At 30.4% G+C, this 24821-nt stretch overlaps 1 protein-coding gene across 2 annotated transcripts in view; it reads right to left on the bottom strand.

Moving 5' to 3' along the window:
• LOC111621452 (E3 SUMO-protein ligase PIAS2-like) overlaps positions 1-23144 on the bottom strand; it is a 108110-nt gene extending 84966 nt beyond the window's left edge. Inside the window, exons 1-2 of one of the 2 annotated variants that reach the window (XM_023363607.1) lie at positions 23082-23144; positions 925-1082 (exon numbers count right to left, since the gene is read on the bottom strand). In XM_023363607.1, the coding sequence (XP_023219375.1) occupies positions 925-1082; positions 23082-23105 (182 nt within the window). In that variant the 5' untranslated portion in view covers positions 23106-23144. Of the gene's footprint in view, positions 1-924; positions 1083-22959 lie in introns of both variants that reach the window. The other variant, XM_023363608.1, reaches the window with a different exon arrangement.
• Positions 23145-24821: the final 1677 nt, after the last annotated feature.

Consider the following 24821-nt stretch of genomic DNA (forward strand, 5'->3'; position numbering starts at 1 on the left):
TGGAATTTTATCCATTAAAGTAAGCTAATAATAAATGGAATGCAATAAAAAAGTTTAAAAGCAATTAATTTTTAATAATAAGTTATATAATTTTTTATTTAACAATAATTTATTTCCCATTTGCCTTTGAGAATATAGAATTCCCTAAAAAAATTCCTCCTTAATATCTCCTCCTCATTTTTTTCCAGTTGACTTGAAAAGTCTCCATTTAGGGAAAAAACCCCAAATCTGGCCAACCTGTCTTAAATATTTCCCATTTTATTTGCCAAAAGAAAAGAAGCAGACAAGATCCTGAATGTGTTAGAATACTTCATTTCAAAATATGCAATAGACATAAATGAGAATAATATATAATTAATGTGTTGTAGTTAAGATTAGAGTAAAAACAAAAACCATACTTAAAAAACGTTAATGTTTAAAAAATAGAACTCTTCAATTTTCAAGAGAAAGCTTAAAAAACATCTACTGATCAAGCAATCAATATTTATTACAGAACAATTATTATTCACTTATGTTTGATATTATTTTGAAATAAATCCTTTTAGCAATTTATTTTGCAAAAGCTTGAAATTTTAGAAATTTTTCATAATTATATGGTTGTATTAAAAAAAAACTTTAAAATTAATAAGAGTTTTAATAAAAATCATTTACAACTACTAGTAGTAATAATATAACTATACATTTTTCTGTAACCTTGAATAAGATATAGTAACTCAGTTGATTTGTTAATGTCTTAAATTGCAAGCATATCATTTACCAGTAGATTAATTATATTAAAAATTTGAAATCATGTATTTTGTGATTTATTTTAGTCAAAGACAAAATAACAATTTAATAAATATTTTCTTTTTGTGTGATCATCATCATAGTGTATTAAGCTGAAATACATAATTATCAAAATTAAAAATTTACTTAATCACTTACTTATGTAATTCTCTTATTTTCATTTGAATTGGAGCTGATCTTAATTTTAATAAATCTAAAGCTCTTGCTTGTAACTCCTGCTTCTTGCCAGACTTATTTCTTCCAGCAAAGCCTAGAAGAACTTGAAGTTCTGACACTCGAAAATATAGAATCATTTGCTGAAAAATAGCAACAATAAGTAATTTTGTACTTTAACAACTAAAAGATAAAAATTTATTTATTTATTTTTCCTGTTTAATAAAAGATAAAATGTCAATATTTTGAGAGTATTTTATATTAAATATACTACTGAATGTTTTTAATTAAAATTAGTTATCAACAGAATAAATACTGTATAATGACACGAGATGAAATGAATAAATTTTGAAAAAGAATTTTGTTGTTTTATAGTTATTTGGCTAATTATAGATATTTTGAATTTTATTTTTATTCAAAATATTACATATAAAATACATATTTTAGTATGTATTAATTATATTAAAAATATACTCTTCAGAAAAATTAATGCATCTTAAAGCAGGCATTTAATAGTAATGAAGTTCTAGATTTGAAACAGTAGTGGAAAAAAAATCATATCAACATAGCAAATACTACATCATTGATGAAAAGTTTCATCACAAATGTTACAAATCAGAAATTGGCAACTAATGCAATGGCTGTGTTTAGAAGACTGAACAGTTTTAACTAAACAAAGGTGTTTCAATCCGTAGCTGTTACTTAGCATTATAGATTTGCCGAATAATGAATGACATGTTAGAATAGGAAGTTGGCAGTGTGGTAGTAGTTTCCACTTTCAAATATACAAATCTTTCTTTATTTAAGTTAAAGATGGATTTAGCAATTGCATTTTATGATATAAATTGAAATTTTTTTTTTTGTTTATATTCAATAACAATGTAATTCCCTTGTAAATAATTTAAGATGTAGAGAAAGATGATATCTAATATCTTTATTCTCTTGCATGGGCACAGCCATCATTGATCAGTGCAGCTAGCAAAAAGTAGCATAAATGAAATATAGTATTAAATGTAACATCAAAACAGCACTACTGTAGAGGGTGTACAGCAGACTCAACAGCTACAAAGCTGTTGAGTCTGCTGAATGCAACCAAATGTCAGAGATTTCTTTACTAATATGCAACATTTGTGATGAAACTTTTTTCAATAATACATCCTTGTGCTATGATTTGATGATAGTGAAAAAATAAATTTATTACAAGTGCAGAATTTGATTACTAATGCAGGGCTGGCTTTAAGGTGTCAATTCTTTTTTTCCAAGAGTGTGTATTTTAAATATTAATTCTTAAAATCTACAAATATTTTTATTAATGAATTATTTCCACAACTTTTTTCAAAACAACCAAATCAAAAATCTTTCTTGGTTAGATAAATCAAAACATGCTCTGTAAATGAATTTGAAGTTAGAGATAAAGCTATTTGACATAAATCTAATTATTCAAATAACTTGTTTTAAAAATTGAATTAAATTTACAGTTTGACCTCAATTTTCATATAAGTAGAGATTTATTGAATAACTATTTGCTAATCATTAATCATAATTAACTCATCCAATAATAATCTTCAAGTGATAAATAATTCTTCAATAATCAGTAAATAATTGTTCTATTGGAAACATTACTACATTTTAAATTTTAAATTATTAAACTAACATTAAAAAAATGAAAAATGATATTTAAAGAAAATAACATTATTATTATTAACAACAGTAATTCAGTAATTTTAAGTTATAGGAAAAGAACACAAGTATTCCTCATTTTTTTTCTGGCATTGGCTTGTTACTCTGTCTTATAAATTATCTTTGAAGTACAGTACTGAAAACCTGTTCACTGGCTATTGATGTAGATGGAACAGAAAGGTACTTTGAGGCAAGAAAATTTAAACAAATACAAAAGGATCTTCTGTACTTTTGATGACAAACTCAGATAAGAATGAATTTGCATAAAAGTCTTTTCTGTGTTTGTACCTGAAATGGAACAAAGTGGTGGGTAGCTAGGACCCAAGGTTTGTTGGAACCATTACAGCATGCATGGAGTTTCAAGGCTGCTAGCCATCACTAGAGTTGATGTGAACATTGTCTAGTTTATAGTCAAACTCCAGCCAGTGGTTAATTCAGAATTGTTGTTGGCATCAAATGTTAAAAAGTTGGACATCAATCTTTAGAACTGTCACTGGATCAGATGTATGCTTTTAGTCAAGATATTAAGATTCCTTAAATGTTTTTGAATAAGCATTCAGCTTATGTTTGAAAGAAAACTTTTATCTGAAGTTTAAAAAAAATGTCAATTCACGAGATCCGAAAATAGTAGAATTCATTATCAAACCAGACAGTTACTTCCCATTGATAACCAACATAGAGACTATAAAGAATTTACTACGTCGAACAAATGTTAAAGTTTCATTCAATTATTGTCGGTCACTATCAGCAATTCATTCTAAATTATGTTAAAGAAAAAAGCTTGAACGAACTTTTAAGGAAAAAGTCAAACGGATCTAGACATCAAAGTATCAACAAGCTTTTGAAGTATTAAAATCTGTTCTTATAGCCAAGCTGGTTTTAGGTACATACCCTGTACAAAATTCAATTACACACATTTATTTACTGATACTAGTAGATAAGGGATAGGAAACATTCTGAAAAACAAAATATCCAACTAAGGGACCACTCTTCATAGCATATTTCTCCAGAACACTAAGATTGAGAAAAATTGCAGTGTAAGTAAAAGAGAATGCCTAGTATGTATCACCAATAGTATGAATGTATCATCAATGTTATGTATGTATCATCAATAAATAAATACAGTAGAGCGTCGTTTATCCGAAAGCTGGTTATCCAAAAGCATTCCAGTCGGCAAATTTAAATTTTCGCTAGTGCTGTGGCGCTGCAATCTTCGACTATTTCTCAGGCTACTCAAATATTTTACGTTTTTGATACTAAATTAACATTTGAAGTATAATTTTTTATTGTTTTTATATTTTTCAATAAATTTATTTTGTTCGTACAAAATAAAAAAATTTTTAACGATACAATAGTCTTTGTTAGGCTTAACATCGACAAAAACTCAACGCAAAGCGACACACAATGGAGAGAAATTTCAACATGGGATGAATTAATTATTTTTTCGTAAGTGATTTGTTATCCAAAAAATAAGTTATCCGAACCACCCCAGTCCCCAATTGATTCGGATAAACGACGCTCTACTGTAGTATGTATCATCAATAGATAAAGTCCGTTTCTATTTTTATAACACAGCGAAATGTCCATTAACAGACACTCCCAAATAGCAGACACCTTTATTTAACATTTTTACAATCTCCAGACTCTTCAAATAGGACATCCATTATATTTACCTCTAAATAGTGGACACTGTTATCCATAACCAACCTAATGAAAACATAATATACTGCTTATATATATATACATATATACAGTTAGCCCTCAATTTACGCCGCAGTTCTGTTCCTAGAGAAGCTGCGCAAATCGAATCATCATTTATAGTGAGGTATAAGGTTAGGTTTTACATAAGTGAAAAATAAGCAAATAATTTTGTTTATTAATACAATATAATAGAGGTAACCTCCATATAACACAGCACTTCTATAGCACGGATTCACTCTAACACAGTTCTAAAATTGGGAACATCCCCATATAACACGGTGCTTTTATAGCACGGGTTCACTCTAACATGGTTCAGGAATTGGGTAAAAACCCTTGTACAACATGAAATATAACAAAGGGTGCATTCTTTTATACCTCTGTGTGAGCATTCTAATTTTTTTTGTGGCTACTTTGAATGCTCTTTCAACAAATAAGCCATTTAATGGTTAAATTTTACAATTGGGACCCTTCTTTTGCCTCTAAAAACTCATATTTTAGAATTATAGATTCCATCACGATACTATTGATAGTGCAGGCGATGCCATCTTTCTTTCACCATTGTTCTTAAATGCCTACAAACAGCAGCGCACTCCCATTGTAGTGGAGATGCAGAGTGACCGCTATTAACAAACACACCCAAAAACTGTTACCAGTTGATGATGCTCATGCTGAGATCATCATATAGGATGAATAATCCTCTGATAAAATATTTACTTAAATAATAAATAAGTATTTTACCCATAAAAAAAATTAATAATAAATCCAATTTAATGAAGGATTTAACAGCATTTTTTTTAATTTTTGGAACCTAACCCCCCCTTTTGGCACTAGTTCTTTGTTTCGTATAACATGGATTCGCATAACACAGCAATTTTTTGAAACGTAACTCCCATGTTATACGGGGGTTACCTGTACAAAAGACATAAAATATATTTTAAAAATTAAATTTATATCATAAAATAAAGTGAAATGTTTTTATTAAAAATTTTACTTTCAGATCTCTTACATTTTTTGGAAAAAAGTATCCATCTTTAATTGTTTACATTTTTGTTTTCTTTCATTATAAATTTCGGAATATGGTCGAATGGATGCGATTATGCTCCTTTTTACATTTGCACTTCGCTCCCAATCATTGTCTAACTCAAAAGTTCATCTGTCAAATTTTCCATAGTTGAAAGGATATGCATGCTTTAGATCAGCAGTTTTCATAACTCTTGGAGTTTCTTCTTTGTCATTCTTCTGTAGCTCTGTCGAGTCCACAGCTCATTCAAATCTAACGGTTTGTGAAGCGTTCGCTATTCGTCTAGATCTGACCAATCCCAACGAGCCACGATTCTGCCATGACATGTGGTGTAGTAAATTCGTGTCTCACTAGGATTGGTCAAATCTGGATAAAATCTAGTCAAATCTAGCATCAGGGAATTACACAACAATTGCACCGAAACGGCGAACTGCATAGTGGCATTATTGTGAATCGGCGTAAACCGAGGGCTACCTGTATCTGTATCTGTTACTTATACAAGATAATATACTGTGTTCAATATTCTGAATACAAAGAATCAATTCAAATACTCTTCCAAACAATGAATTTTGACCAGATATGTCAAATATTAGACTGGTTAAAAATAGGAATAGAAGAGAAGCACACAGGTTGTAAAAAGTTGAACAATACCCTTTATCTGTTCTTAGTAGACTAATCTGGTTAAGTCATCAATCATCACTTATCATCATACATATTAATGTTATTAAACTTCTGTATCATTGTTGGAATTAAGCTTATGGATGGTATCAAGAAACTGTAAACTTTTCCTGAGTTATTCATTCATTCAACAAGAACTATAGTGCAATAATAATGAAAATAAACTTAAAATAATTATAACAATAATAATACAACCTTTGAACTTTCACCACAATTATCATAATTGCGGTGAAAGTTCAAAGGTTGTATTACAAAGATAATTTGCTGGCCACTTTAAAATATGAAAAGATATTCAGTATTCTCACATTTATGACATCATCTTAAAAACTTTGTAGTGGCTTAGATGTAATTTTTAATAAATCATTTATTGAAAAAAGCAAAAACCTAACTACCAAAATTTAATAGCATCAATGTCTTTAATATACAAAACTCCCTGCAAAATTTCAGAAATTTTTGACAAAAAAGCACAAGAATTATTAAGCTTCAAAGAGAATGAACAAAATTGTGCCCTCCCACACACTAATATCCACACATACAGAAAAGCCCCAATTTTTTTTTTTTTGCATTTTGACATTTCACAGTCTCAAGTCCAAAAATGTAAAAATCTTGAGGGGTCATTTTTGACCAATTGTCATACTTTCCTTCTTGTTATATATAAAAGAGCCAGGAAAGTAAAAGTCAGCCTGTTAGAGGTCTACTACCAGCTAAAGCTCCTCCTGATATATGATATCATTGGATAAGGTGTGTGGAATGCAGAAGTATGGTTCTAAGAAAACTACCTGAATGTCATAGTACAGGTGTGGCCAAACTTTTACTCTTAGGGGCTACTTTTTTTGGTAAAATATAGTCTGCAGGCAACAATGAATATGGGCAAACAATTTTAGGATTTTTATATGCGCATGCGTTAACATTCATTTGTATTGTTCATTGAGATAAATACAAACAGTATGGGTACATTGCACAGACAGTCTATTATTGTAAGAATAAATGATCAAATTAAGATTTTTAAACATTAATTTAAGTGAAAGCAAATTGTTCAATTTTAGCTTCGCGGACTACTTTCAAAACCTTTGCGGTCGACCAGTCAACCACGGTCTACGTGTTGGCCATCCCTGTCATAGTAGATCATCTCTCAAGATATTCATGGCATTTTCCATCAAAGTCAATATCAATTAACACATACATACTCTCTCCATTGCTCAAACACTATGCAGTGTAATTAATCAATCACTTGGCATTTTTCATCTTTTTTAATTTTTATTCTGTGTGCCAAGTGTCAATGCCAAGTGATTGATTAATTACACTACATAGTGTTTGAACTATGGAAAAGAATAACGACACGGTTTCAGATTATTAAACATACATAGACTGTTTAGAAAAAGTGTTACAAGCTGATAAAAACACATCTCATCACTGACAGAGCCCCATCATTTGTGTCAATCAAGATTCTGGAGACATCTAGAGAACAGTATAAAAGATCTTAACATAATGAGCTAGCAGAGAGGTTAAATGCCACTTTTATTTATTTCTAAGTTAAAGACTAAACTTGCAGAGAATCCCAAAAGATGACATCATGGGCACAATTTAAAAGATATAGTGAGAATATAATCAAACCCCCACACACTATTACTGAATTTCCCCCAATCTATCTGGTGTATGGCAAAGTTCTAGAATCATTGAATCATCCCAAACTAATCCAAGTTTTTTTTTTTTTTTTGCATTATTGGAGAATACAAGATAGAGAAGATGGAAGCAGCATACAAAAATAATTAATTCAAATATAATAAGCAGCATCAACCCCCAAATTTTAAGATAAAAGCTAAAGTTCTTTGAAGAACTTATCATCCTGACCAAGACCAGCATTCTATGAAATGTCATGATCTTTTTGAAATCTTAAAAGTTCCGTGCACATCGTAGAAATAAAGAAACCAGTTCAATCGCTGAAAGAAATGATTGACATTGTAAACATGGACAAGATTATCCCACACTTAAATCCAGATCATTTCAAGGTAACAGCAGATAAAATTCACTACTGTACTCTTCTCAATCACCCAAGACTTGATCTTGCCTTATGTCCCCCAACTATTTGTTATATTTGTTTTAAATTAGTTATGTTATTCTAGTGAGTTTGTTCTTTACATTTGACATGTAATTAACTTAATGTTGACAATACAAAAAGAAATAAAGTTAACGGACTCAGTTTTGAAAGAACTGTGATGTTTTGTGTATGCATGTTCTTATTAATTAAAGTACTGTATATGACTGCAACCAAATATTCATCTTTGCAAATAAAGAATATAAAAATATTAGGTTTTTTAAAATTTATTTACTTTATAATATTACAAATGCTTATTTTCATGAAACTTTTAAATTTTATAAATTTCTAATAAGTTTTTGTTGTTTACTATACAGTAGACACCCCTATAACGCTTAGATACGTTCCACACTAACCGAAAATTACGTTGTAGGAACGATTAAATACATGAGCCAATCGCAGCCCGATAGGTGGGAACTTTACGGACTAAGGCTGTTTGAAAGGTTTTCTTCTATAAAATTAACCGATTCTAGACTAATTCCACTCAACATTTCCAAAATACGTATAATTTTTTGGGAATAATCTGTATAAACTATGCTATAAACAAAAAATTATAGGATTACTTANAAAATGGTGCATGAAGAAACATGAAATGGAAACACACAAAAGGTTTTTATTCACGACATTTGTTCAATGTGCAATCCATTTGCATCAATCACATGTTTAAAGTACCTTATACTATGTTTGCATACAATCCACGACTCACTTCGATCTAGATTTATCTACAGTCTGGATTGTGACTGTCGCCAGACAAACGTTGAGCTGTTCACACAGGCAGTCTGCTTGAGAAGAACCTGGCTATTATACACAATGATAAAACTGACATAACTATGTGGTAAGTCAAGAACACCAACAAATGAAATGGAAGTTTTGGTTAGAAATAAATACTTTTTCTTGCCATATATCTAATAATAGACAGATGTCTTTTTTATTCTCTGTTGATAGCACGATATGTGTTCCACAGCCATCTTGTATTTTCTCATGCGCATGGGATTGTGGGATCTCTTATGACTGGATCTAGTTTCAAGAACTCTCTTGATGCAATTGTGATTTTCAAACCTCATTTCAAATCGAGATTGAAATGGTCAAGAGAGGTATCACCACAGCATAGTCGTCGACCTTGATCACAACCTAGACTGAAATGCTCGGTGTGAACGGTGTATAAAGGGCAGTACATAAATTACGTAAGATATTTTGGGGGTCAAGGTAGGGGGTAATAGATCTCGTCTTACGTAATATTTGATCAAATACATTCTCAAATAAAATGAGCATCAAGCTTAGTTAAAAAACAATTTCCAATTTTTAAAAATTGTGAACTAATATATAATATTAAAATACTAATATAAAACATATTATTCTTACTATATTTTTCATTGTATTGAGAAAGAAAACATTCTAGATCAAGGGGTAGCAACATTTTTAAATAGTGGGACAAAAAATGTGAACGTGCATGTACAGGAATCAAATTTTCTAGAATTTTATAATTTAAAGCAGCTGTGTCAACAAGTCAATTGCAACTGACCAATTGATTGAAATTGACAGTAAAAATGGTCATAGAGGACAAAAAAGTAATAATATATTGGGCAAGACAAAAAATTGATATACTAGTGTAAGTTTTTATTATACAATTAGGTTTATTATATATTATTTTGTGGGTTTTTTACTGTACATATTTTGAAAATGTTCACAGATCAGATTATGTATGTTGAGGGCCAACTCTAATCCTTGAACATATGTCATATAGACAGCGGTGGCCTTATCCATTGCGAAGCTCTGGGCGGCAGATCTTTGCGAAGCTCTGGGCGGCAGATCTTTGCGAGGCCCTTGTCCTTTGTGCAAAGTATGAATTGAAATAGTAGGCACTTATTAATATTAATATACTAGCAGGTGGGCCCGGCGTTGCTCGGGCAAAAGTAACGATAACTAAGATAAAGATTATTACGTTACAGTAAACCTTACCCGTTTTCACAGAATGCAAGAATTGGGTCCCCTTGTTTCCAGACTAATTAGAGAATTTTTACATGGGTCTAAAAATATGTTCGATTTCCCGCAAAAACGAAAAAAACTGCATCTGCGTATTGTACGTCGCTTTCTCTTAACAATTCCATTGTTACGTAACATTTCCATTGTTGACACTTCCATTGTTACTTAAAACTTTCATTGTTACTTAACACTTCCATTGTTAATGGAAGTGTTAAGACTTAATCCTGTCCCTCTCCCCCGTGGGAAGGAATTTCGAAAAATCCCTTCTTAGTGGGCGTTCTCCTAACGTACCGTAACTGTGTACCAAATTTCAACTTTCAACTCCTAACCGTTTGGGCTCTACGCTTATTATTATTATCATCATCAACCCGTCTCGATTATATATTAGATACTGTACTATAAATTAAATTTATTTTATTGTTATAACTAATAGCCAAGGATAAAATAAAAAGTTTTAAATATCAACTTTTTTCTACTTGGTTGTTGCGCGAGGCCCCTCCAAGAGCGAGGCCCCAGGCGATTGCCCTGCTCGCCACCCCCTAAGGCCGCCACTGCATATAGATTACATAGTGTTTCAACTGCCGATTCACAGACCAGTGCTAGTCTGAAAAAAATTTCACTGGTCTGCAGAAAAATATTTGACCATACTGATGCTGGCACAGTTGATTATGGGTAACATTTATTAAATTGAAATCAAGAGATACTGTATGTACAGGGTGGTTATAATTAAAGTTGCCCTACTCAGACCTGTATAGAGTCCATTCTTGTCTTGTTGACATATTTTGATGAAACTTGGTATATATGTTATATGGACCATGGAGGAAAAGGCAAAAAAAAAAAAAAAAAGTAATTAGTTCAAATTTACACCATGTGAAAAAATGGTGCATGAAGAAACATGAAATGGAAACACACAAAAGGTTTTTATTCACGACATTTGTTCAATGTGCAATCCATTTGCATCAATCACATGTTTAAAGTACCTTATACTATGTTTGCATACAATCCACGACTCACTTCGATCTAGATTTATCTACAGTCTGGATTGTGACTGTCGCCAGACAAACGTTGAGCTGTTCACACAGGCAGTCTGCTTGAGAAGAACCTGGCTATTATACACAATGATAAAACTGACATAACTATGTGGTAAGTCAAGAACACCAACAAATGAAATGGAAGTTTTGGTTAGAAATAAATACTTTTTCTTGCCATATATCTAATAATAGACAGATGTCTTTTTTATTCTCTGTTGATAGCACGATATGTGTTCCGCAGCCATCTTGTATTTTCTCATGCGCATGGGATTGTGGGATCTCTTATGACTGGATCTAGTTTCAAGAACTCTCTTGATGCAATCGTGATTTTCAAACCTCATTTCAAATCGAGATTGAAATGGTCAAGAGAGGTATCACCACAGCATAGTCGTCGACCTTGATCACAACCTAGACTGAAATGCTCGGTGTGAACGGTGTATAAAGGGCAGTACATAAATTACGTAAGATATTTTGGGGGTCAAGGTAGGGGGTAATAGATCTCGTCTTACGTAATATTCTTTTTATGTTTTGAGTAGTGGCGTTTTGAATTTGGCTTCAATTTGGCAGTTTCTATTAAGAACGCTTGTTGCCTACAGATAGTACAGAGAGTTTTGATGAATTGAACCATGATTGGTATATTAAGTATGTACGCGAATCTCAATATCCTCTACAGGTAAATTGAATTTAGGCTCAAAACATTAATAGATTTTAAATAATGCCTTTTAAATAACTAAGTGTGATGTTGAGTGCTGTGGCTTGATTAGAAGTAATATTTGTATGATTTTGCCTACTGGATTTCTTCCTGCTTTTTGCCAAACTACTCATGATGAAATAACAGGGCTAGTTAAGGTGCCTCACACAATCAATCATGATGACAAAGATGCAAGATTCATGCATTTATTCCAAAGATTAAACCTTGAATTGTTTGTTTTATCACAAATTGGAAACCAGAATAATTTGCCATATGATTACTTTTGCCCTACTATACAGTCACAAAAAAGGAAGAACCTGCTCTACATGTCATATATATTTTGCTATAAAGGAAAAAATTAATGAGCACAAGAAACTGACTAATCATAAAGTATCTTTTTTTTTCCAAAATAAAACCTATTCATATTGAAAAACGTTTAAAAAAAAATTATTTTGTGCAATAAAAGATGATGATACATTAGTGGAAGATGCTGAATGGATGTCTGAAGATTATGTTGAGAGTACAGAATATCTTGAATTAAAAAACGATGAAGTTTCTGAATCACTCTTTGCCTGCGATTGAATCACTTGAAAATTGGCTGAAAAATCCAGGAACAAGCAAAAATTAAAATTAATATAAAGATGAATATTATGACGTTGATTAATGATGATGATGATAATAATAATAATAAAAAGATTCTTAATAATTAAAAAATAAAGTTCTTAAAATAAATTGTTCATTCAATTCATATATTTTTAAATTTGTTCATAGTCTTTTATAAATAATAGTACATATTAATTAACTAATTAATAATTATATATTTTTGACCTAAGGTTTTTAGGGTTTCATAAAAATATTTTTTTTTTTTGTTAAAATCTTTCTATAAAATCATGCCTAAATATTATGTAAGATAGGGAAGGGGAGGAGGGTCAAAGAAAATATTACAGTTTCTTACACAGGAGTGGGTGGGGTCTAGAATGGCCAAAATTGCCCTTATGTAATTTATGGATGGCCCCTAACTGTCTTTTTTTTTAATATGAGTTTGTTAGCCCCATGCACAACCCCCAACCTGGAGGACCAGGGATCTCTCTTTGTCTGTTCTTTTTCCTTTGACCTTTCTGGCATGGGAGACCCTACCAGTAGCTATGCTACCACTAGTATAGTCCTCAGGATCCTTGAGAAACACAAGCCCCATCACCACTACAAGATGGAGATACCCATGGTGGAAAAATGAAAACATTACTGGATAAAAATTTGTTTCAGATTCCTGAATTAAGCATTTTTTCTTATCATTTTGAATATGGCCAAGTTTTAAATGTTTTTATCTTGATAAATTTCACTTTATGAAGTGAGAAAGACTCAAATTCATTCCCACAAAACAAACTTTAATTTTTTTTTTTTTCTGTTTCACTGAGGTGTATACCATCACTTTTATTGAATGATCAGTAATTGCAGTGTATTTACCAGTCATATTACTTTCACTTTTTCCCAGAAATACAATAAGTGGTGTAGCTGAAAAGACGTATACATCCTTGCTCCAAAAATATCTGAATTATGCTCTCTAATGGGTCATACATTATTAAAGCAAGTAAAAGTACCTTACCATCTTAAAGTAGCATCACATAACCTCCAAAATTTGGTTGCTAATCACTTCTTTCCTCGTCAACTCAAGATGAGGACATACTGTATATCTGATCTGTGCTGTTTGTTCACGTATATTTTATGATATCTTTTAAATGTTATGTAATTGCTTCGCTATATGCATGTCCAACAAAACTATTTATAATAATTCCATAAGAAATCTTTTAGCTGACTTTTAGAAATTAGAAAACTGACCAATGGAAGGTTTCAATCCCAAAAAAACATACTATAGTGCAGACCTGTAACATTGCCATGTGACTTTGGCAGTGATATACTACTTCAAGATTAAAGATAGACATTTATAAATCTTCAATTAAATTAATGCCCCCTTATGATGACTAACTGCTATAAATATTCTGATGATATGACATTTGTTTAAACAAACTGCTCTACTATCAAGTATTCTGTTAACAGGAGTCCTGCTAATATAATAGGGGAAATATTAGGAATATGGGCATGCACTCTATAAAGTGAAATGCTCTCTTATCCAATGCCCTATTATGCAGACTCAACTGTAAACAGTATTTAAATATTATTATAACTATTCTTTAAATAAAGGATTATATTTTATCTAAGAATTACATATCAGATATAGCAGCTTTCACATCAATGATTAACATTTTGCTACACATTTGCATTAAGTTACACTATCAAAAGAATTTCCTAATTTCTAATATGAATTGTTATAGATTATTGGCTGTTTGATATTCAAAAACAGCCAATATATACTGTATGTGTTGATGATTATGAAAGGGGATACGTTTTCATTTGGAGACATTGACTTTTGAGTTCATAGAAGTTAAAAAAATATTTTATGATCATAAAAAGAAAGCACAAATACATTTATTCTTGAAAAATAATTCTTGTAATTAAAATTTTATGAATAGTTTTAAAATAAATTCAATGTTTTTGTATTTTTTACTTATATTTGTACTGGTGATTACAAAAATGGTCTAGTTATATTAGCAATACAACAGATCCAAAGGTCAATGGCTAGTATTATCTATTAAGCATATGACATTACGACCCCCAAAGATACAAAGACATTTGAATTAGCACTCTGGCTGAAGTAACTTCATGTACTGTACCTATACCGCTCGACCCATTTCATTGTTGGAATAATGTGTGATAGGTCCCTAAAATTTGATATTAATCAAGTTCAACCATTGGATCACCTTAGGTTTGCTTTGTTAACGAGTTTCAAGATGCCTGTTACAGAATATATAGTACACTCCCTGGCAATGTAAGCAGTAGTCTGCATAGCTCCATATGGAAAGAGTAGGGACAGTGACATTTATCATTTATATAAGAGGAATGCACATCTTTCAGCTGTCCAGAATCTATTAACTTGTGTCTTGGTAGTTCAAAGCCTGGTTGTTTGATAGTAGGTTCCTCTATCAAATGTTTATTCATAAAGTTATATGAGGCCTACTTCTGTCTCCAGTCCTCCTCTGGGGAGATGTCATTATGGGCCAATTCATTTAATCTCTTCCAAAAAAGTTTTCTAGATTTCACTCAGTCCAGAGAATGATTCTGTAAAATGGCTACTGACAAGATATAAAATGAAATGTTGCTAAAACTACCAAGAAATACATATGGACAACTAAGCCAAAATTATAACTAAACAAGCAATTCTTTTATTATGGCATTGTCACAATATCATGCTGCAATTTTTAATATTTTTTATTTATTTAATTTAAAATGTGTTCTCCACCTCAAATTACTAGTATCTTGCACCTGTACATCATACTTTTCCTTTTAGCAATAGTAATTTTCACCTATCTAATTCCATTCTTGAGGTTAAAAGGACAGACAGCCAATGAACAATAGTGGTAATTTATAGGGCTACAATTTTTTCAAATTGCAGCCCAATGATAATGCCAAGTTAACTTTCAGCCTAGAACTTAGTATAAATTTGTGGTATTTAATATAAATTAGTTAAAAAATTTGGACTAATTAGTCCAAATTACATTATATTTATTATCCAAGTTCCAATCCAAAAGTTAATCCAGCATTAGATAATAATAATAATAATAGTTTATTTGACATATAATTCAGTACAATATCAAAGGGGGGAAAACAAAACAATAAATTCGCTTAACTTAAACCATCTAATTTCTTTAACATCTTGTTAAATTCGAACAAATCCAAGAAATATGAGTTAAAACCACCACNCAAGTGTGTTAACTCTTTTGGTTAAAATAGTGGCAACTTGCATATTATCCCGATCATCTCCGCAGTCGTACACAGATTCTAATTTAGTGATTCTCTCTGACAGTATATTAATCTTATCGTTCATTTGCACAAAATTGTCTTTTACTAAACTTAATTCCGTCTCTATTTTTAATTCTATAGCATCCTTCATTTCACACAACATAACTCTTATCTCTTCTAAGAATAATTCTTGATCCAAATTCTTTCTAGAGTCTCTCACTTTAACAGCACTTCCCGTGGAACAGGACCGAAAACGTTTACCTGGTGGTGTTCTTAATGTCTTTGCGCTCTTCTCAAAAGCTACTTCCTTTTCTTTGGCACTATCCCGATCCATACACTCTTTAATTTTAACAAATTTATCCATAACAAAAGCAATCACAAAAGCTTAGCCGCAACAGGTATAACTTCACTTCAAAACACGCCAGCAGCCTCAACGACTACAGCGCCCCCCCAATCCAGCATTAGATTTAAATATTAAGAAACATTTAACAAAAAGAAAACTTAAAACATAAATTTATAGTTATTATAAAAACTAAGTTAAAAATTGTTTTTCAAAATCTCAAATAATGTCAAACTCATACACTTGAAGCTCTGCATTGTCTAATTTGCGTATTTCTTAGTTATTGGTAAGTTTTCAATCATTAAAGTCTAATGAGGGTTAAATAATTTTATTAGAAACTTTTTTTTTTATTGGTGTCAAAGGGTCAGTCTTTCCAACAAGAAAGGAAACTTACGATTCATTACTATAAACAGGAAAATCACTGAGGAGATAGAAAAAATGTTTAACAAACCATTCAACAGTTAATTGAGTCATTAATAGGTTTAAAAAAAAAATATTCTGAAAAAAATAAAATTACAGTAACAGCAAAATTTTCAATGTTCATGATGAAACAGATTCTATGAGAAGTAAAGACTACAGTAGAACGTCGTTTATCCAAAAGCCAGTTATCCGAAACATCGGTTAACCGAAAGCATTCCAGTCAACAAATTTAAATTTTCAGTAGTGCTGTGACGCTGCAATCTTTGGCTATAGCTTGGGCTACTCCAATATTTTTTTGTTGGTGTGTGTGTTTTAGCTGGCAGCACTGGAACTTTTGTGTAGTGTTTTTCTGAGGACTGTGTATCATGCTGAATTGAACGTTTTTGATACTAGATTAACTTCTAACATATAATTTTTTTGTTTTTATATTTTTCTATATATTTATTTTTTGTAAAAAATAAAGAAATAATTTTTAACGATACAATAGCCATGATTATTATTTTAAAAAGTTTACGTTAGGCTTAACATTGACAAAAATTCAATGCTAAGTGACACGCAACGGAGAAAAATTTCAACATGGGATAGGTTAATATATTTTTTTGTACGTAATCGGTTATCCGAACAACCCCAATTGATTTGGATAAACGACGCTCTACTGTAATACAGTAGAGTCTCAAAAACTTGGCCTAATGTGGACTGAAGGGTGACCGAGTTTGTGAAAATGACGGGTTATCGGGAATGGGGTTAACAAAAAAAAAAAAAAAAAAAAAAAAAAAAAAAAAAAAAAAAAAAAAAAAAAAAAAAAAAAAAAAAAAAAAAAAAAAAAAAAANTAATTGTCAATATAATAACAATAAGCAGTGGAATGTGAGGCTAAATGAGATGATGATGATAGTAAACCAACAAATGATGAAACTAAAAAATGTATAAAAATTTGAAACTTTACAGAGAAAAATCCATATTTCTTTGTTCTTCCTTTTCTAAGGATTTTTTTGCCCTGCCAGGGTGTGGCAGAGTTATCCGGACTGCTGGGTTATTGAGTGCTGAGTTTGAGACTCTACTGTACTAAGATTATAGCCCCAAAACTTGCTATGAGTGCAGAGGGAGCTAACCTAGAAATAATTAGGATTATTTTAAGAAAAATAATTTTAATAGAAAGATCAGTAGGAGAAAGCTTTTTGTTAACAAGGTGAATAGTTAAGAGGATAAAATTTGCTTTTGAGCAAGTTACAAAGAATTAACTATTGGAAAAATAAATTTAGTTTCATCAGAAAAAACAACTTGTTTGGATCTGATGGAAGAACAATAGTAAGGAGAAAGCCAAATGAAAAAATGAAACTTATTAATTTACAATCTACTGTGAAACAATACATAACTGCACAGCACACAGGGATGAATATAAAATATGACTCACATCAACCATTAACCAGTTTGAATATGATCAGAACTTGAGCAATGAACGTTTTCGTAACCCCTTCTGGGCTTTTCTTCAGACTTTTTATTACTCAAAAGAGGCTGGATCTTAAAATTTGAACAGTAAGAGATTTTGAATACGATATGCACATGCATTCCCTGAGATGTTTAAATTACATTTCCATATATTTTTACATTTCCACCATTGTTTCACAATGGCGGAAATGTAAAAACATGAAAATTCATGTCAATAGCAGGTGTTGGATCTTTGATATTTATTGATAATACAATGGATCATAAATGTATATAAACATATTAAAAAGTTAGCCTTGTGCATCATAGCTTGAAATGTGAACAATTTTGATCATCATCAAGACGAGCCTAAACACAAAGATCTATGCATGTGGCTTTTATTTAATTGTCCAAAAGTCCTTGAAACAGTACCATAGTTACCAGACTTGAATATGATTGAGAATTTGTGGAGTGATTTAGATATAGCAATAAGAAATAACATTTACAGCAAAAATGATTTAAATGTGGATCTATTAAATAGAAAAAAATTATCACTCTTACAATATGAAATGTTGATTAGATCCACATCTAGACAAAGCTATTATAAAGAGTACCCTTTAAAGTAATAAATAAAAATAATATGAAGATTTTAAATTTGTACAATGAAAGATGCTCAACCTTTAATTTGAAATCATTTCTCCTTACTGAAAAGAAAGCATTCTTTTTCCTTATTTATAATTAATGGAAAGAAAAAATAAATACACAGTAAGATCCCACTTAACGTTGATTCAACATAACGCAGTCTGCTTGAAGCATAAAAAAAGCTCAAAATTTGCGCTGATTTAAATTATCATGGCATTTCATTGATTTGTATATAATATGATTATTTATGAACACAAACCAATCAGCAAAAAAATGGCAAAAAGGTGTACTTTCTTTAAATCTATGTTTGTTTGGTGCAATTTTGGAAAAAATATATCATCATGGATGTCATAAGCAATATTGACTTCGCTTGGCAAGAATTAACTGATAAATGCACGAACGAAGTGTGGAAGAAGTTATGGCTGAAGGTATCCAAGAATTCTCAACAAGAAGAGCCTATTGCTGTATTGTTAGGTTAACCAGTATTGTTAGGTTAACCAAACTCAACCTAATCAATATAGCAGGACTAGGAGATATAGACGAACAGGATATTGAGGAGTTACAGCAGGTTTCTGGTGATAGTCTTATAAACGACGACCTTCGAGAACTGGCAGAACAAAAAATCCATGTAGAACTGCAAAATAGTGATTCTGAAAACGAAGAACCCAAAAAATTTCTCTACAGATGGATATCCTTAGTAAAAGTTTGGTAAGATAATTGAAATCGTTAATCAAATTGTAGCGAATGATCCAGATTTTGAAAGGAGTGAAAAAGCGAAACGCGTTTTGGATGCAATCTTCTGCTACCTACATTTGCTTAAAGAAACAAAGCGACAAATGAAACTTCATGACTTTATTGCAAAAAAAACAAGAATTTCAGAAAAGTCAGGACCTTCATCACAAAAAATGATCTTTACATTTCTGTGTGCATATGTTTGCATGTTACTTTTAAAACAATTTAAAAAAAGTTAGCTGAAGATAAGATCTAACCTAGATCGCCCATGTGACAAGTGAGTTTGCTACAGACTCAGCCATTTCACATTTCACAGTGCTGCCATAGTGTAAAATTGACCAGTATACGAGCTGCACTTAAAACTTTAAGAGACCTTTTTCTCAGAATCTTCTGGCTAGTGCGCTTTACAATTCTTCTGGGGACATCCTTGAGGTATACTACTAACCTGCAAAGTCTGATCCCAAACTGAATTTCCAAGACCATAAGGTCCCCTTGTAAGTAAACAAAACTATCAACTGCTTACCATCACCCACACTATTAATAGTGTAATTGGTACAAAGCATTTTTGTTCATTTTTTAAAATATGATGGATAATAGTGACAAATAAGATGTGTACAATATTAAAATTATTTCTAAAGAAATACATGTTCATTATTTTGAAAATAACTAAAACATGTTCAAGTAAAAAATTATTAGTACAATAAGCATACATGTTTTCTATTCTGGTCTAAAAAATAATTCAACTTTCTTCTATATGTTTGATTGTTGGTACTATTCAATAACAAAAGTAATAAAATTTACATCTTACAAATTTCATAAAACAGAAAAATTAAATATAAAGTACAATTTTATAAAAATATATAATTTTGTTTTCATAAAATTACATTTAAGATGGACTAATATGGCATTAATAAATAAAATCATGCAAAATTATATTCATATAAAAATCATTTTGAAAAATTACATATGGACTTAAATTCTACAACGTATTCAAAACTGCCCCTTAATTTAATAGAAAATTCTTTTATTAACAAATTTACAACAACATTACATAGAACATGCTCAGCAAATAATTAACTTATCACACTATACTTTTTTTTTTGCTGAAATAGTTTTATTGAAAAACTAATGTTTTTCAATACTTTCCAACACTAGCAAAAAATGACTGAAAAAATTGAAATTTACAAGAGCAAACTGGAAGAGGCATGTATAAATGCAAGGGACTCAGAAAGCCTACCAATGGTGTGGAAATTTATAGTCAAAAAATTTAACATGAACTCGTAGTTTTGCCTTAGTTTATAGTTACTTCGTTCATCAAATATTGCTTAACAATTTATTACAATGTTTATCTAAAGTATTAACTAGTACATTTATTTTTATTTATTATTTTCTATCACTAGGTCTGGCTTTGTTTTGTATTGTATTGAAATTATTTTTCAGTTATTTTTCATGTTTTTCCATTATTATTTTTTGTATTTAAATTTATGTATTCTATTTAATGGAACGCCAATGTTCTTTTTTTTTTCTATCATTAAGCCTGAGGATGGCCTATAGAGTAGGCTTAAAACGTTAGTTTTTCAATAAAACTATCTCAGCAAAAATAAAAAAAAAGTGTAGTGATAAGTTAAATTTACAATATAAATAATTTAAGAATACAAGAAGTTAAAAGGATAGTTTAGAATTTAAATTATTTAAAATTTAAACTAAGGAAAACCTGCACTCTTAAACATTTGATTTTAATAAACTCATTATTACAAAATAAATTCATACTAATTACAGCACTTGTGCATTACTTCCCATTCTCACACATCTGTTGTTTCTCTGATGGAATGACATAGATGAGATGAGTTTGAATAGATGACTAAATTAAATTATTAAATTTCACACAAATCAAAAGATTTAATTATGATTAATTTGTTCCAACATCATTTAAAATTTATTTTGTTTGAATTTGTATAGATACCATTACAGAGACTTAATTTTAAGAATTTATTATCAAAAATATTCTTGAAATAGACTATATTTAATAAAATAAATTTGGTGTTAAATTCAGTTGATGTCAAATTTTGTATCCTTCAGGAAATTCAAATATTTTTTTAGACCTAAATATAAACTTATTTTGTTTTAAACACTCAAGAAGTGTTTTTATAAATTAAAATAGGATATGACAACTACACAATGAAAAAGAAAACCATACAATGAGGTGATATTTCTTAATCTTCTAACATTAAAAAATTAAAGTATCATCAAATTTAAGGTTATTTTTTGTGGTATGGTTGTTTAATATAAGTGCAGTATCCAAAAAAATAAGATATAATCTATTCATATTTTTAATATTAAGTAATAAAATAATGGTTCTCATTGAATTTTATTAAAATTATCTAAGAACTGATTTTAACAATTTAGTAATATAAAATCATCATTTTGTTAATTCAAATTTATGAATCATATCTTATTTCAATACTCTACACAACACTGCTTGTTAAGGAAACCAATTTCAAAAAATTATTTATTTGGGTATGCTCATGATGGATTTTTTGTACACATTTTTTTATTAATTTTTTTATCTGTGTTTATGTTTTATTTATATACATAAAAAATATATGAAGTGTTCAATGCCATAATGTTGTAAATGCCAAAAAACAAACTTTTCAGGAGAGGTAAAAAACACTTTCTAATGAATGAATTCATTTCAATTTTACTATAAAATGGTAAAAAACTCACTAGATTACAAATTCTCTGGAATATCAAAATAATGTAAATATAAGACAATGTTTTAAGCACCAAAGTCATGTGACTTGCACTCATATCTTCACATAAAGTGCGAGAGCAAGCATTTAAATTCATCACTTACAGTGCCAATATTGCCACAATTTTTTTCTGTGGCAGAAAACATTGCATTTAGAATTCAATTCTTCAATTAAATGTATTTAGAGAAAATTGGCATTTACAATGTTACTGCATTGCATGCTTCATATATTTGCATACATATGCAAATTATGTATGTATGCATGCATGCATGCATACATACATATAATATAAATTTATATATATATAATATTTAATATATAATATAATATATATTATAATAATTTTACACCACAAACACACATTTTTGTGGTGTAAAATTAATATAAATTTGAATTATACAATTCAAACCTTTATTGTTTTGCTGTTACCAAATATAAAATAAACTGGAAACTAATTTGAAATATTAAATTCTATATAATCAGAAAATCTTAGTATATTAAAATAATTAGTAGAAGTTACAAGTTACTTTTCTATCATGTTTATACATATACAGTGTAAGTAAACAAATGACCTAAGTGTAGCTTCTATACAATAATTTTCTTCATAAAGATTTTTAACAGAACTAATTAAGATAAAACCATAGATAAAAGCAACAATGACTTTTAATTCAAGTAAAACAAATAAATTAATGTGAAATAAAAGCAATGTAAGTAAAGGAAAACATAAAATATAATAATGTATAACTAACAAATCAGCTTGGACTTTTCTGCAGAACATGTTAAATCAAAACTGACATTTTTTAAATTCAAAGACCACAATGCAAAACATATAATCTCATACATAAATAATATATTTTTAAGTGTTTATCCTAAAACTATCTTATATTTATTAAAATAATAAATAAACAAAATGTTCACTTAATTTTTAACATTAGGCTTAACAGCAGTAAGGAAATTAACTGTTTTTTAAGATATTACTTTGTATTAATTCGCAATTCCAGGAAAGCATAACACCGTACATTAATGGCAAATTAAACATTCCTTCTAAACAATTTCAACTTTTAAAAAGAATTTCAACACTTGTTTTCCTTCCAACTCACCTCGAGTTCGTCTCGATCAGACATCTTGGCTGTTTTATTTTACATGAAAGATTCATTAGCCATCTGGCGGAAATAAAGAATTAATTTATTTACTATAAAAATTCAACGTCAGTCACGAGCAAACTATTATAATTATTATTAAAATCACGATATCAAAACGTTTATAAATTTAATGTAAAAGTTTTGTCATTTCGATATTTAAAAAATTATTAAAGTATGATGCATTGTACCGTACTATACATAATGTTCTTTGAGACGGCTGGTGCCCGAGCGGAATCTATTGCTCTGAAGGATTCGGGAACAAATCCCAGGAATTTTTTGGGGATAGATATGTTGGGCCCTGCCGTTCACCACTCGCTTTCCCCATTGTGGACTTGGCCGAATCTGTAATGGGCTTGCTAAAAAATGATCCTCTTAATGTCCACAGAGCGGAGAGTTAAAAAAATATATATTTTCTTTGAAATAGAACATAAAAGTAGGAGGATTTTTTCAATTTATATCATCATATAGTATTATTAATAATTGAATAATGAATAATTTATATTATAAAGAAAGGCAGGGGTTATCCTTTCGTTCTTCGAGTTAATGAATATACAGTGACGTAGCGTGGGTGTCAGCCGCCCTCTTATTTACGTATCTCAATTTAAAAGACTAAAATTCAGTTTCGTCACAGAATAAGTAACGAAAAATTCCGTGCTAGCGTTGCCACCATTTTTAAATCGCCGACCCTGACGGCAGGGGAGGTTTGTTCGAACAGAAGTTCCTGACGCATGCGTATATCATTTGCAGTGCATGCTGGTTCTAAATCAGTTGCAGTTAGCGACTAGGGAGACTTGGGTAGGAGTGACGTAAGTAACCTAGATGCCTAAGGGCTGTTTCACACTATGACCCACTGGTCCGACCCGACCGATTTTATAATCGGACTGACTAGTAGTAAAAGCATTCACACTAACAAAGTACGATTATATGTCGGTGGCCGACTCATAAGGACCAATCACAACGCGTGTTATAGATCAATACACTAACCAATCATGGTAAGTTTTTAAATTAAACAGAAAACATGGCCGTCATAGAAAGCGATCGTGCATTTAGATATATCGCATCATTATTAGATTAGTCAATCACGTACCTTTAAAGTTTAGTTTCTTGGAAATCTTCGTCCAAGAATTATTTTTTTTATGTTGTCTTTATAATCGGCTCGCCGAATATCATAAAGCCACGGATACGTTCTGACTTCGTTTATTAAAGCTTCCAAGAAATCTATACTTTCCGCTATTTTTTAACTTCGATGTAGATTGGATAAATCTAAACTCTGATTGGTTATAGTTTCGAAGCTCTCATTGGCTGTAGCTCACCGACTGCTCCGATCCGACTACAAATACAGTAGAACCTCGAAAACTCGGCCTAATGTGGACAGAAGGATGGCCGAGTTTGTGAAAATGCCGGGTTATCGGGAATGGGGTTAAAAAGAATAAGTACGAGTGTTTCCTCAGAAAATACTGTATTGTACTTGTATGTATTGTTTACTTGAGAATATAACAGAGAATAAACTGCCCAAATACCCTTAAACAAAGGAAAAGTACGTCCTTTATGAAGGCATAGAGCCTTTACTACATGAAAATGAAAATTAATGAATACACTGTGTACAGTAATTTACCTGATAAGACAGACCTCAGAAAAATACTTTATGAGAGCTTTTATACTTTTATAAAGCTGTCTATAATGAAAATTAATTAACTA

The sequence above is a fragment of the Centruroides sculpturatus genome, unplaced genomic scaffold, assembly GCF_000671375.1.
Source record: "Centruroides sculpturatus isolate CEXI.00-Female unplaced genomic scaffold, Cexi_2.0 scaffold227, whole genome shotgun sequence".
NCBI classification, from domain to species: domain Eukaryota; kingdom Metazoa; phylum Arthropoda; class Arachnida; order Scorpiones; family Buthidae; genus Centruroides; species Centruroides sculpturatus.